The 14,515-nt window shown below is 37.7% G+C and overlaps 1 protein-coding gene across 1 annotated transcript in view; it reads right to left on the minus strand.

Moving 5' to 3' along the window:
* Positions 1–14,515, minus strand: part of LOC137295441 (unconventional myosin heavy chain 6-like) — a 468,840-nt gene that overhangs the window by 335,136 nt on the left and 119,189 nt on the right. Inside the window, exons 14-17 of the mRNA XM_067826813.1 lie at positions 11,781–11,945; positions 7,848–7,959; positions 6,881–6,987; positions 1,009–1,160 (exon numbers count right to left, since the gene is read on the minus strand). Coding sequence (XP_067682914.1) covers positions 1,009–1,160; positions 6,881–6,987; positions 7,848–7,959; positions 11,781–11,945 — 536 coding nt within the window. The remainder of the gene's footprint in view (positions 1–1,008; positions 1,161–6,880; positions 6,988–7,847; positions 7,960–11,780; positions 11,946–14,515) is intronic.

Below are 14,515 nucleotides of genomic sequence, written 5' to 3' on the forward strand. Positions count from 1 at the left end.
AAGTTTTTGAGTTCTGCTCCGAAAACGAAACATACCTCTCACTTTTGAGACTATGTCCGAAATGTTTCCATGGAAAACAAGAAAATAATCAATCACAAAAACCTGTATATAGCAAAAGGCACCACTATAGGTTCTGATTGATATATGTACCAAGTTTTGCAGAAAAATATTGAACGGCTTTTGAGTTCTGCTCCAGAAACGAAGCCCACCCCACCATAAGACTAACACCAAAATGTTCAGTGGAAAAACAAAAAAAAATATAAATGAAAGAAATCTGTAAATAGCAAAAGGCACAATCATAGGCTGAGATTAATATGTCTATCATGTTTGGTCTAAGAATATTGAACGGTTTTTGAGTTCTGCTCCGGAAACAAAATGATTACGGACGGACGGACGGACAAGGCGTCAACTATATCCCCCCGCATTACATGCCGGGGGGATAAAAAACAATGAACGGTATTTGAGTTCTGCTCTGGAAATGAAGCCCACCCCAACACTAGACTAACACCAAAACATTCCATGGTAAAACAAAAAAAAAAAAAGATTACAGAATGATGGACTGATGGACAGACAGACAGACAAGGCGTTGACTCAAATCAAGAAAGGCAGTTCTCGCTGATAGGAAGCAGTTGGATGCACTCCCACAAGGAAGGAAATTTGTGCATTTCATCTATCTACAATTTCTTTCTCCCTTGTTGGTATTGTGAACACAGTGGATATTTTGCTAAAACTAATCAATGTATAGCTGAGTAGTATGCACAACACAGGAACAGAAATGGTTCCTCGTAATGCTTTACTTGGATTCATTAAGACTTGGGGGGGTGTTGGGGTGTGTGTGTGCGGGTGTGGAAAACAGCCATTTTGTGAATATTTGTCAGGAAATGGGCAAAACTGGTAAACATGACCAATTTCCTTAAATCGTGGATATGACCAAGAGATTTCTAGGCTACTTCTGTCGAAGTGAAAACCTAAATGAGAAAACATATGCATAAAGTTAATCATGCTTGCCTGATTGTTTTCTGAATAGAGCACTCATCTTCTTGGACTTTTTGCACTCTCAGAAGCTGTTGTTCTTCTTCACGCCTTCTCTTTTCATCAAGTCTTTTCTCTTCTCGCAACATCAGCGCTGTTCGCCTTGCCAGAACACCACGCATATAGCTCTGAAGTAAAAAGTTCCAAAAGCAACAAATTAGCATATCTGCAATTCCACATCAGTGAGTAATTAACTTTGTAGGTTATTTAATTTGTAGAACTGAATAACTGAATAGTTATCAGTCTAAATGTAAAACAAAGATAAAAGTGAAATTTTAGAGCATATCACTTTTACACATACTTTCTTTTTTGAAAGGGACATTGAAGAGAAATGTACGTTACACACATGAAAAGTTGAGCCAATATTTAAAATATACTAGTTATGCTTTTTCATGACAAATTCATTGTTGACAATAAAACAAACACTGATGGGAAGAGGGATGATGGAGAAGAGGGATACTTAATATGTGTACATTGTTTGAAATGTAAAGTAAACAAATAATTCGTTTTGTTGAAAACATTCAAATGTAAATAACATGGGTTGAAAGTGAAAACAATGAGATTGATCAGTGTTGCTTGGTATATAAATCGACATTTTACAAAATAAATACAAATCAAATGGATGTTCCCTGATACAGGTCACCTTTGACATTATCAAAGTACAACTTACATTTCATGTAATGCTGGTAGATGCTGTTTTGTGTGTGCCTGACATAATGGCCAGCCCAGATATTGAAACTAATAGTGAAACCAGTAATTAGTTCAAGATCAGTGAACAGACAACGCAGAAAAAGGTCTTCAAACACAACAGGCAATAAAATGGGTCAAAACATTAATAAAAGAGTGCCCAGGTTCTCCACCGGGAGCACAGCCCTTCTGACAATCTGGGTAATGCAAAAGGCTGCAGTGGGTTTGACTGGGCAGTGTTTCCTGGGAGAAGTCCCAATCGTTGTCTGGGTTGCATGTAGACGGGGCAAGGGCACTGAGCTTATGATGAGCTTTACCAGCCTGACACCCGAACCAGGATCACCTGAACCCTCTCTGCTGCATTTTAATTCTAATCTGTAAAACATAATAATTGCTGCTTTTACTATCGTCTCCGCCATGCCTGTGGCTTTGACCTCGAGGTCCATCCATGGTACGACCCTGAACATTTCCAGGGCGTCCTGGAAAATGATGCTTTCAAACTTCTCTGGAATAGGCCAATATACAGCCTGAGACGAATTCCAGCTAACAAACCTGATCTTGTCCTTTTTTGACAAAACCAATGAAATTATTTATATCATTGAATTTTCTGTCCCTTTTGACAGCAATGTGATTGGCAAGATTCTGGAAAAGCATGATAAATATGCGGACCTCGCCTTTGAAATGTCTCGCTTGCATCCCAAGTACACTGTCGTCAGGCTCCCCATTGTTCTCGGTGCCCTTGGTTTGGTACCTCCTGATCTGGTAGCGCAGATCAGGAGAGTGCCCGGGTTCTCCACCGGAAGCACAGCCCTTCTGACAATCTGGGTAATGCAGAAGGCTGCAGTGTTGGGGAGCCTCCATATTCTCCGAAAAGTTCTTGGTGGGTTCGACTAGGCAGTGTTTCCTGGGAGAAGTCCCATTCGCTGTCTGGGCTGCGTGTAGAGGGGGCGAGGGCCCTGAGTGGATGATGAGCCTTACCGGCCTGACTGTGCCAGGATCACCCGAACCCTCTCTGCTGCATTTCAATCTTACTCTGTAAAACATAATAATAATAAGGGCCTGATGATGTACGCCTCTTTGCGGTGGGCCTAGATAGGGGAATTTAATCACTGAACGTACATCAGCCAGTTAGGGCTGACCTCCCGAAGCTGGTTTTTACTGGGTTACAGATAGACAAGGAGTAAACCATCATTCAACTCCGCAGCCTAGTCAGCCTTCCTCCGGCACTGACACCAACCACACTGGAGATGACACTTGCCCCAGGGGAATGCATAGAACCCAACCACGAATATCTTGGTCAAAACATCTCAAATCAACACTATTTGACTGTGCGATGGCGACTGGATGGCCTGATAATCCACATATCTATGGCAAATCGCTTAAGCTAAACTGGGACAATGCCATGCCCATGCATGCTTACCTGAAGGAGCAAAATCTCTGAGACCAAGTTCAGCAACTTAATCATCTTATGCCCCGTGAGCCAATTCAACCCGAAACTGGTGCCCATCATGAACCTTTGCATGAGTATGATGCTCAAGTGGCAGCAGATCCCACACTTATTATGGACGTCCATGTGAACCTCTTTGCTCTTTCTGAAACAAACCGCCTTAAAGGCAACTGGCCCCGAAATGTTTTCCCTCACTCTTCCTCTTCTTCAGTTGCTGATCTTTCCGAAAATGATTTATTAAATGACATTATTTCTGTGAAACTTTCAGCAGATTGTTCATTACATGAAGTTCACAGTTGTGTCTATGCAGTCGCTCGAACTTTGGAGGAACTCAGTTTCCAAAGAAAAATCACCAAATACTAAGAACAATAAACCAAAGAAAAAACGGTTTCAAGTAAAACTAACGGAAACAAGAAAACCTATTTCATGGATAGAAATGTGCCTGAAATTAAGATCATCAGGGAATCCCATGTCTGAACAACAAAAGGCAATTTGAAGAAAATTAAAATAACAGTACAAAACAAGACAAGAGTCATCGGAAGATGCCATATCCCCCTGACCCCCACATATTTGAAAGGACATTTCATCTGACAGCTACTTGATGTTTTCTTAGATTAAGTATGTATTATTTCCATGGAAGTCATGAAAAATATAAATGCCATATATTTGTAAACAGCAAAAGGCACCACTTCAAGATCTGTTCATATGTCATATATCCAAGATCTGTTGAAAGATGTGAAATAATTTTCAAGTTGTGCTCCAGAAACGAAGCCCACCCCACCATTAGACTAACACCAAAATGTTCCATGGAAAAACAAACAAGAGTCATCAGATGATGACATATCCCCCCAGCCCCGACATGTTTGAAAGGACAAATAATCTGAGAGTTACTCATTGTCTTTTTAGACTAAGTTTGAATTGTTTCCATGGAATTCATGAAAATTATAAATGTCATATATCTGTAACCAGCAAAGTCACAATTTCAAGATCTGTCTCATACATCTGCCAAGATCTGTTGAAAGATATGAAACGGTTTTCCAGTTGTGCTCGGGGAACAAAGTCCATCTCTCCATTTTGAGAAACTAAGTCCGAAACGTTTCCATGGAAACCAAGAAAAAAAGGAAATACATCACAAAAACTTTTAAAAACCAAAAGGCACCACTCTAGGGTCTGCCACACATATCTAGAAAGTTTTACTAACAGATATTGAGACTAACACCAAAATTTTCCCTGGAAAAACAAAAAAAATACAAATGCCAAAAATCTGTAAATAGCAAAAGGCACAACCATAGACTGAGATATATCTATATCTATCAAGTTTGGTCTAAAAATATTGAACAGTTTCTGAGTTATGCTCCGGAAACAAAATGATTATGGACGGACGGACAGACGAGGCGTTGACTATATCCCCCCACATTACATGCCGGGGGGGAAATTAAATAAAAATCTGTAAATAGCACAAGAGTCATCAGAAGATGACATATCCGCCCGGCCCCCACATATTTGAAAGGACAAATCATCTGACAGTTACTTGATGTTTTATTTTAAAACTAAGTTTGAATCATTTCCATGGAAGTCATGAAAAATATAAATGCCATATATCTGTAAACAGCAAAAGGCACCACTTCAAGATTTGACTCATATATCTGCCATGATCTGTTGAAAGATATGAAATGGTTTGGAAGTGAAGCTCATCCCTCCATTTTGAGACAAAGTCAGAATTGTTTCAATGGAAACCAGGAAAAATAAAAATGCCTTGCAACATTGTAAATAGCAAAAGGCACCAGTCTCTGTTCTGCATCAAGTATCTGCCATGTTTTGCTGTAAGATCGTGAATAGTTTTCAAGTTCTGCTCCAGAAACGAAGCCCATCCCTCCATTTTGAGACTAAGCCCGAATCATTTCCATGGAAACTGGGAAAATGATAAATCACAAAAACCTGTACATAGCAAAAGGCACCACTTTGGGGTTTGCCAAACATATCTCCCAAGTTTTGCAGAAAAATATTGAATAATTAAATTCTTATTGTGTTCATTAAAATTCTGGCAATCTGATTGGTTAACTGGGAACATTTCTTTTGATTTCATTCCCCAATGAATCTGAAAAAATAAGCCACGCCCACCGAACCGGGCTACTTTCTGACCTGAGGAATGTCGGGGAATACCTTTACAGCGAGGGAATTCCCTTGCACTCGGGTACCTTAATGAACTTTGAGTAAACATTGAAGTGATACATTGTGGTTAACATAAACAAACAACTCAAGATTATCCGTGAACGTTAATAACGTTGCAACGCCTCGACAGGAGCATGCGCACGTTGGAACATCAGTTCATGGCATCGCAATCCCAGTCACATCACAGCCTCTTTCTACTTAAGCAAATACTACAATTTCAGTTCCACTAACTTCATATCATCGGGCTTCATTTCCATTTCTCACTTTTCAAACTGTCTCTTTCAGTTCGCGGGTAGTAATTCAAACGTTTGAACTTGAAACTTTGCCGATACCGGGACGCGTCACGTCGAGTTGTTCCACTCTGATTCGGCCGACCGATGTTAGCTTGGTTGATTGACAGCTGTTTGGGGATGCTCTATGCTGATTGGCTAATGGTTTGGTAGGCATGTCATTTTATGTAAATGAGTCACCTGAGTCATGTCACGCCATTACCAAATTCTTACACCGAAAATGTTAATCGGTGGTAACAAAGATATCTGTTTCGATGAATTTGATTATGTTTAAAGAAAATATTGTTAACAGGGTATAGTATTTGTTGCTGAATTTAATTATAAGGATTGACTTTGTATTTATTTCGTTGCATTGAAGTATGAAACTAAAAAACAATGTGCAAACTTTCGTAAGAATCAGCTACGCGGATTCATACAGTTTGCACATTGGTTTTTAGTTTCATACTTCAATGCAACGAAAGAAATACACAGTCAATCCTTAAATGGTTTTGGAGTTCTAATCCGGAAACAAAGCCCACCCCACCATTCGACTAACACCAAAACATTCAATGGTAGAATAAAAAAAAAAATATAAAATAAAAATGACAAAACTCTATAAATAGCAAAAGGTAGAACTATAGGTTGAGATTATTAGATCTATCAAGTTTACTCTAAAACTATTGAATGGTTTCTGAGTTATGCTTCAGAAACAAAATGATGATGGACAGATGAGACGTCGACTATATCCCCCGCATTGCATGCCGGGGTGATAATAAAAATGCCAAAACTCTTTAAATAGCAAAAGGCACAACCCTAGGTTGAGATTATTATATCTATCAAGTTAGGTCTAAAAACATTGAATGGTTTTCTCTGCTCCGGAAACAAAATGATTACGGATGAACGGCGGACAGACAGATGAGGCGTCAACTATATCCCCTCACACTACATGCCAGGGGATAAACGTAGGGAACATGTATCACAGCTTCAGAATCCATGGCCACTGTCAAGTTGTCAAATATAACCGAAGAGGAAGCAACTGGCTTCACATTTGACATCATGTCACGAGATACCAAAATCTGCTCATTAACAGTCAGGTGTCTCCATAATAGGCGGAAATCCAAGTTGTGAAAATTTTACAATGGAAAGTGATTCTTAGGATGCATTTTTCCATATATCAAAAAAATAGTTTTACGCTAGTAGTCTGCTTTAAAAATATATTTTCAGGGAAAATGTGTGGAGACGTACATTTCCAGGCAGTGAAAGTCAAGAATACCTGAATTGTTATAGCAGCTTTCCTCTTCCTCAAAAATACCAGTCGGCTGCGAAAGCAACGAAAGTTGAATTGCAGAATCAATACAGCATGCTTTTTTTCCAAAAAACCTGAAAAATAAAGTGACAAAGCATGTACCATATTTACTGTAAGAAGAAGCCCAGTGGTTATTATAACCATATACCTGACAGGTTCAACTTGATGGGAAGGGCAACTGAGAATTTAATTGTATTTCACAGCATGGATGGCACTATCTAGTATACAGTGATACCATTGTGGTGCACGCCTTTCTCATATGTTCTCTGTAAATAGTAATCACACCTCAGTATACTGTTTCATATCTGTCCACAACCTGTGATTCATTATTTTGATTCATTTTGGTAAGAAACTGATCTACAACTATAGCTGAATACATGTATACAGATAATACATACATATGCATGAATCCATCTATGCATCACCATTTTACATTGCTCAGTGGGTGAAAGGAAAAAACCTTGAAGTAACATAATCAGGGTTTACATCCTGCTTTGGTTTTATGCTTTCTTTGTATCCAAGTTGTTCACATTACTTTTGACACTTGAACTAGTGGGGTAGTCCATTGGTTAAAGTGTTTGCTGATCAGGTTGAAGACCTGAGTTTAATTCCTCACATGGGTACAATGTGGGAAGCACAGTCATACTCTTGGAATACTGCTAAAAGCAGAGCTTAACTCACTCATACGCTTCATGACATTCTAAAACGTTTCATGGTTATAGTGTTCAAAATCAAATATTGAGGCATAGACTGAAGACAGACACCAGATTACTGAGTTCCGTACAATGAAATATTGAATATGGTAACGTAAAACAAGTCAGTGTTTAAAGAAAAAAAAAAAGAAGATTAACATGTTCAACACTGAAATTAGTTCTGAATGAAATAGGAGACTGAAATGGTAAATCATACATATTCTTTTAAGAGCAAATCTAACCTTTCCGGAGCCAGAATCCTCGCCAGTGTTTCTGTATGCATATCACTTTGATTGTTAAGAACTGGAAACGAAGATCCTCCAATGGTTCCAAAACACTGTGTCGCATGAATACCTAAACAAAATACATTATTTATTAGTGAAAACTTACGGGTCTGAAGTTGATTCACACAGTTCTATTTAATTCTATTCATATATTAAGGCATTGTAGCTCACTTGGTTTGTTTTTAATAAGTGTTTCTGACTGCTGCATAGGATATAAATGTTATATATGGTAACATAATATGTCAGTTGCTGAAATATAAGGGGTGATTGGTGTGAGGGCAGATGTCATTTTAATAATTCCTTGATGTTGACTAACACTACACTTTTCAAGATAGCACTATAAAACAAAAATACTGGAAAAAGCAAAACCACATAAGTTTCTCATGACTAAAATATTATATTTTTTCATCACGGTTAGGACTAATCTATCTCACCTTTCTGCTGTATCACTGAAATTTATAACATATACGAGACTTTTGCAAAACTTACAGAAAACGAGGGAACAAGCCTTGTCACTAAGGTGGCATAATCACATGCCTCAAATTATCAAACCTTACTCAAAAAGTAATGAAAGTGAAGATTACAGTTCAAGATGAAGTTAAATGTCAACAAAAAGATGACTGGTCAACCTCTCTTGATATCTTGCTCTGTAGCTGTTCAAACACATAAATATTTTCAAGTTTCTCTCTTGGACCTTAACATGTTTGAAAACATATTTAAAATAAGCTACTCAAAAAAAAAAAAAAAAAGGAAACGAACAGGTAGTAGTTTTTGACATTTTTCAGCATGATCACGCTCGGCCGCATACAGTAAGAATAACCAGTGACTTCCTTGCCCTGAACAATGTTCAGGTTTTTGACTGGCCCTCACTGGATCTTAACCCTATTGAACATTTTTGGGATGAATTGGATTGTCATGTGCGACAGCATGACCCTCAGCCACAGACATTACCTGCTCTGTTTGTGGCCTAGAGGGAAGAGTACCAACTCATTCCCATGCATTTCATCTGGAATGCGGTCCTGTCTATGGCATTCAACCATTGATGCTAATGGTGGCCACTCAAGATACTGACTGCTCTGGGACCTTGACCTTGGAACACTTGTCATTTGTGACAGTTTCTTGCAGCACTGGACTGTTAATGTTCATTCATTTTTTCTTCATGACTGCAATGTATTACTTAACCTTCAGTGCATAAATTGATAAGTGGTACATTTGTCAATCAAAACGCTTTTCCTAATTATTGAGACTGTTCCATTCTTTCCCATCTTTCTGTTCTTGTCTCTCAATCTTGTATAAAGAAAGTACAGTCTTCAAAACAAGAGCCATCAGAAGATGACATATCCACTGTCCAAAAAGGACAAATCATCTGACAGTTACTTGATGGCTTTTTAGACTAAGTTTGAATCACTTCCATGGAAATTATGAAAAATATAAATGCCATGCATCTGCAAACTGCAAAAGGCACCACTTCAAGATCTGTCTCATATCTGCCAAGATATATTAAATAATTTTCGAGTTGTGCTCAGGAAATGAAGTCCATCCCTCCATTTTGAGACAAAGAATTATTTCCATGGAAAGTGGGAAAATGATAAATCACAAAAATCAGTACATAGCAAAAGGCATCACTTTAGGGTCTCCACCACAGTTTATGAGTTCTGTACTGGAAACAAAGCCCATCAATCCTTTTGAGATTAAGTTCAAATTCTTTCCATGGTAACCAGAAAAAATAAAATTGCCAAAACTTTGTAAATAGCAAAAGGGACAACTTTTTGGTCTTAAATATCTGCCAAGATTTGCAGAAAGATATTGAGTTCTGCCCCAGAAACGAAGCCTATCCCTCTGTCCCTCTAGCAGACGCGCATGATGATTTACAAAATGTTTCAAATAACTTTGCTATGTATTTTGAACGATGGACACTTGGGAATACTGATAAAACTAAACAAGAGTCATCAGAAGATGACATATCCCACCAGCCAAAACATAATTGAAAGGAAAAATAATCTGACAGTTACTTAATGTTTTTTTACTAAGTTTGAATTGTTTTCTTGGATTTCATGAAAAATATAAATGCCACATATCTGTAAACAGCAAAAGGCACCACCTTGTGGTCTGCCTCAAATATATGCTAAGTTTTGCTGAAAGATATTAAATAGTTTTCGGAAATGAGGCCCTTTCCTCCATTTTGAGACTAGTCCAAATTGTTTCCATGGAAACCCAGAAAATGATGAATCACAAAAACCTGTAAATATCAAAAGGCACCACTTTGGGGTCTGCCACACATATCTAGAAAGTTTTACTGGCAGATATTTAGAAGTTTTTGAGTTATGCTCCGGAAACAAAACACACCTGTCAATTTGAGATTAAGTCCAAAATGTTTCCATGGAAAGCATGAAAATCATAAACCTGTAAATATCAAAAAGCACCAGTTTAGGCTCTGACTGATACATCTACCAAGTATTGCAGAAAAATATTACATGGCAGGTGGATAATATCCAGGAGAATTTAGTAAGGGAAATAACAGTTGTACACTTGCCATGGCATGCCTTTTGTATGTATACATTTCCAATGAACAGTTGCCAATTGTTGAATTCGTATGTAAATCCTTCCAACAGGATCTGCAGCTCTCTTTTCAAAGACTTTTCACTATTGGCCTTTACTCTTCTCAGATTTGTAGTGAAAAGTATGAGTACTGTAGGAACAAGAGTCATCAGAAGATGATATATCCCCCAGTCCCCACATGTTTGAAAGGACAAATAATCTGAGAGTTACTCATTGTTTTTTTAAACTAAGTTTGAATTGTTTCCATGGAATTCATGAAAATTATAAATGTCATATATCTGCTGTGTTGACATTCTGCGATAGTTGATTCTCTCTCACACCAAGACAACAAGAGTTCGCTATACTGTAAAAATTCGGAAAATTCTTAACCGTAACAAAATTTGGGGCTCGTCCGGGATAGAATTCATTTGACATTTGAGACCATTTGTGAAATATATTCCAGTTCAAAATGGTGTTTGAACTTGAGAAGTTTGTATTGTCCCCTGACTCTGAGACAATTAGTCAGTTGAGGAAATCAGATTTATTGCAAATTTCTTCACATCTCAAACTTGATGCCAAACCTGCAATGAGGAAATTTCAGATTTTGAAAATTGTGTTGAATCATCATACTGATGAGGGAATTTTTGAAGATGATGTTTTGGAAATGGTACCAGAGGGATGTTCAGACCAGTTGGAAATGAAAAAATTAGACATGGAAATGAAAAAATTAGACATGGAAATGAAAAAGTTTGAGATGGAGAAGGAAATAAGAAGAGAAATAGAACTGAAGAAATTGGCAATTGACAGAGAAATTAAGAGAAATTATCATAATAAAATGATTACGGACGGACAAGGCGTCAACTAAAAAAGTAAACCTAACATTTCCAGCTTGACAATTATGAAAATCAGGATTAGGACAGGTTTTCAGCAACGCATGCTGGGAATTAGGTGTCACTCTCCTGAGAACATTTATTCAAGTCCCAGAGGGCACGCGACCCAACCTCCCTCCCGCAAAAAAGTTCACTGGAATCTCTACTTTCCTGTGTATGTGAAATGACAAATATAAGAAGTGCTACATTTCATCACTTTCTAAAAAGGCATTGTTTATTGAAGATCATAGCTGTATGGAAAACAAACATTGCCCATTTTCATTTTGGCCTTTCTCCAACATAAAGCTTTGAAGCCAACATATTGGTGAAATACTGGTCAAGTGCATTTCAACACACTCACCCATATACAATAAATTTACTTATGTATTTCTTAACTTCCCTTTCTCCATAGGTTTATAATAATTATGATACAGATTTGCTCATCGGTAATAATATTTTCACTGCTTTTCCAAAAGGTACTGACCTTTGTGATGCCAATCTGACATTCATTTTCTTGCAGCTTCAGTTCTTCCAAAATGGTTTTCACGTAGCTTCTTGGATCCCCTTCTTCTAGATGTAAGGGACTTGTGCCTATCAGCAGTCCATACTTCTGCAGGAATGTCGAGATGTTCATATGAACTGGATATCCCTTGTGAGAGAAATACACAAAAAGTTCAGCAAAAAGAAATATTTGGATTAATTTGATTCTTTTTTTGGCCCATAATGTCTTTTACTGGAATAATTCAATACCTTTTTTCTAATGTTTTGATTTGCCTCTTCCACAGAAATGTGTTCTGATTGGCTTCATAAATATTCAATTAAACTAGTTCTGACAAGTTTAACTGAATATTTTTTTTCATATCCATCAAGTTGTGATGACTTTCTGCCTGAAGGTCCTCCTCAACATCCAAAGGAGCTGTCCCCCTTGTTAGGTAGGTATGGGAAACATGATCAATTTTTATGGAACCATCAGCAAACAGTTCTCACCAATTCCAAAGAAAAGATGGACAGGTCTTTTTCTCAAGTGTTAGAGGTAGTATTCTTCAAATTATTCTTCAAAATTTCATACATCTGTAAACAGCAAAAAGTACCACTTCAAGATCTGTCTCATATACCTGCCAAAATCAGTTGAAAGATATGAAATGGTTTTCAAGTTGTGCTCTGGAAACAAAGCCCCACTCTCCGTCTTTGAGAGTAAGCCCGATTTTTTTCCACGGGGACCAGAATAGAAAAAATGCCAGAACTTTGTAAGTAGCAAAAGGCACCACTTTCTTGTCTGCCTCAAATATCTGGCAAGTTTTGCTGAATGACATTTAATAGTTTTCCTTTTCTGCTCCAGAAACGAAGCTCATCCCTCTGTTTTGAGACCAAGTCCAAAACGTTTTGATGGAAACCCACAAAATGATAAATCACAAAAACCTGTAAGCAGCAAAGGCAGCACTTTGGAGTCTCCATGGAAGTCACGGTGGCTGTGTGGGCTCTGTAGCTGACACAGTGCTGGCGCTGTGCTGGCGCTTATGTGTGTGACTCTGAGGGTGAGGGTTCAAATCCCGGATGGGACTCAGCCAAAAAAATACTTAAATTTGTACTTTTCTAAGAAAGTGAAATCCCAAATATGACATATGTTGTTTCCATGGAAACCAAGAAAATAAGGAATCACAAAACCTGTACATAGCCAAAGGCACAACTTTGGGGTCTGACACACATATCTACCAACTTTTGCTGACAGATTATATCACAAGTTTTTGAATTGTGCTCTGGAACCGTAACACCTCTCACTTCTGAGACAAAGTACAAAACGTTTTCATGGAAACCAAGAAAATATGAAATCACAAAAAAACTGACATAGCCAAAGGCACCAATTTAGTGTCTGCCAAACATATCTAGCAAGTTTTGCAGATTGAACATTTTTTGAGTTCTGCTCCGGAAACGAAGCCCATTCCTCCATTTTGAGACAAAGTCCAAAATGTTTCCATGGAAACCGAGAAAATGATAAAAGACAAAAACCTGTATACACTGGGTCTGCCACACATATCTACCAGGTTTTACTGACAGATATTAAGAAGTTTTATGATGATTTCTGTTCCGGAAACCAAACACACCTCTCACTTTTCAGACTAGGTCCAAAACGTTTCCATGGAAACTGAGAAAATAACAAATCACAAAAACCCGTAAGTAGCAAAAAGGCACCACTTTAGGTTCTGCAGAAAAATATTGGTTGTTATGTTCTGCTAAGGAAACGAAGCACATCCCACCATTAGACTAACACCAAAATGTTCCATGGAAATTAAAAAAAAGTATTGCTGCGAGCAGCGATGAGGGCTTCTTGCCTGTTATGCAATGCAGCTATTTGCATCTGTGACGTACTTCCAATAGCAGTCAACACTACAGATAATATAGATACATTTTACTGTCCGTAATGGGAAAAGTGTCATTAGTTGACTTTGAATTCATATTGGCTTTGAAACAGATGCTACTTGTATTAGAACATCAAAAGAAAAAAAACTTGGCGGTTGTCCATTCAGTAATCAAAGAATGCATATGGCACAACGATCTGTTAAAAAAGTCTAAAACATAAAACTTTGCAGCCCAGGCTGAATGTGATTCACATTATATTACTTCCATATATATATAAGTAAATCTATATTAATCAACATAAGAAACATTTTAGTGATATAACATCAAGAACATACAGGAAAAAATACCGTTGATCTTGTCGACATACATGTACTTGAATTGTTTCTGAGCTTGTGCTGAATTTTGGAAATTTCACCCTACCAGCACAAACATTGAACCAGTCTAGATGGATTAACATCGCCATTCAGTGTCTTCACTTTTGTAGTTCAACTGATGTAAATATTCATAACATCATACCAGTATCAGCCGAATGCTCAACACCACAGGATGATAGTATATTACTATAGTCTAATTGATATTGGTTGTTACTTTATATATTTAAAAACAAATTAATAGCAGCTATTTCTGCTTCAGTGACAATATTTCCCAAGATCATCAGCATGAGATACATCAGGTGCTAGATATACTACGAGGGTTGGCTGAAAAGTTCTTAGCCTGAGTGGTTTTTCCCCACCAGGTAGAGACAGGTGTTTGCCACCAATGAGGACAATCATTTAGTGAATCATAGACACAAGAACTACAAACGTAGTAATAGTTTTATCTCAACTACAGCTCTTTTGGTAAACCTACCCTCTGAAATCA

The sequence above is a fragment of the Haliotis asinina genome, chromosome 8 (assembly GCF_037392515.1).
Source record: "Haliotis asinina isolate JCU_RB_2024 chromosome 8, JCU_Hal_asi_v2, whole genome shotgun sequence".
Taxonomy (NCBI): domain Eukaryota; kingdom Metazoa; phylum Mollusca; class Gastropoda; order Lepetellida; family Haliotidae; genus Haliotis; species Haliotis asinina.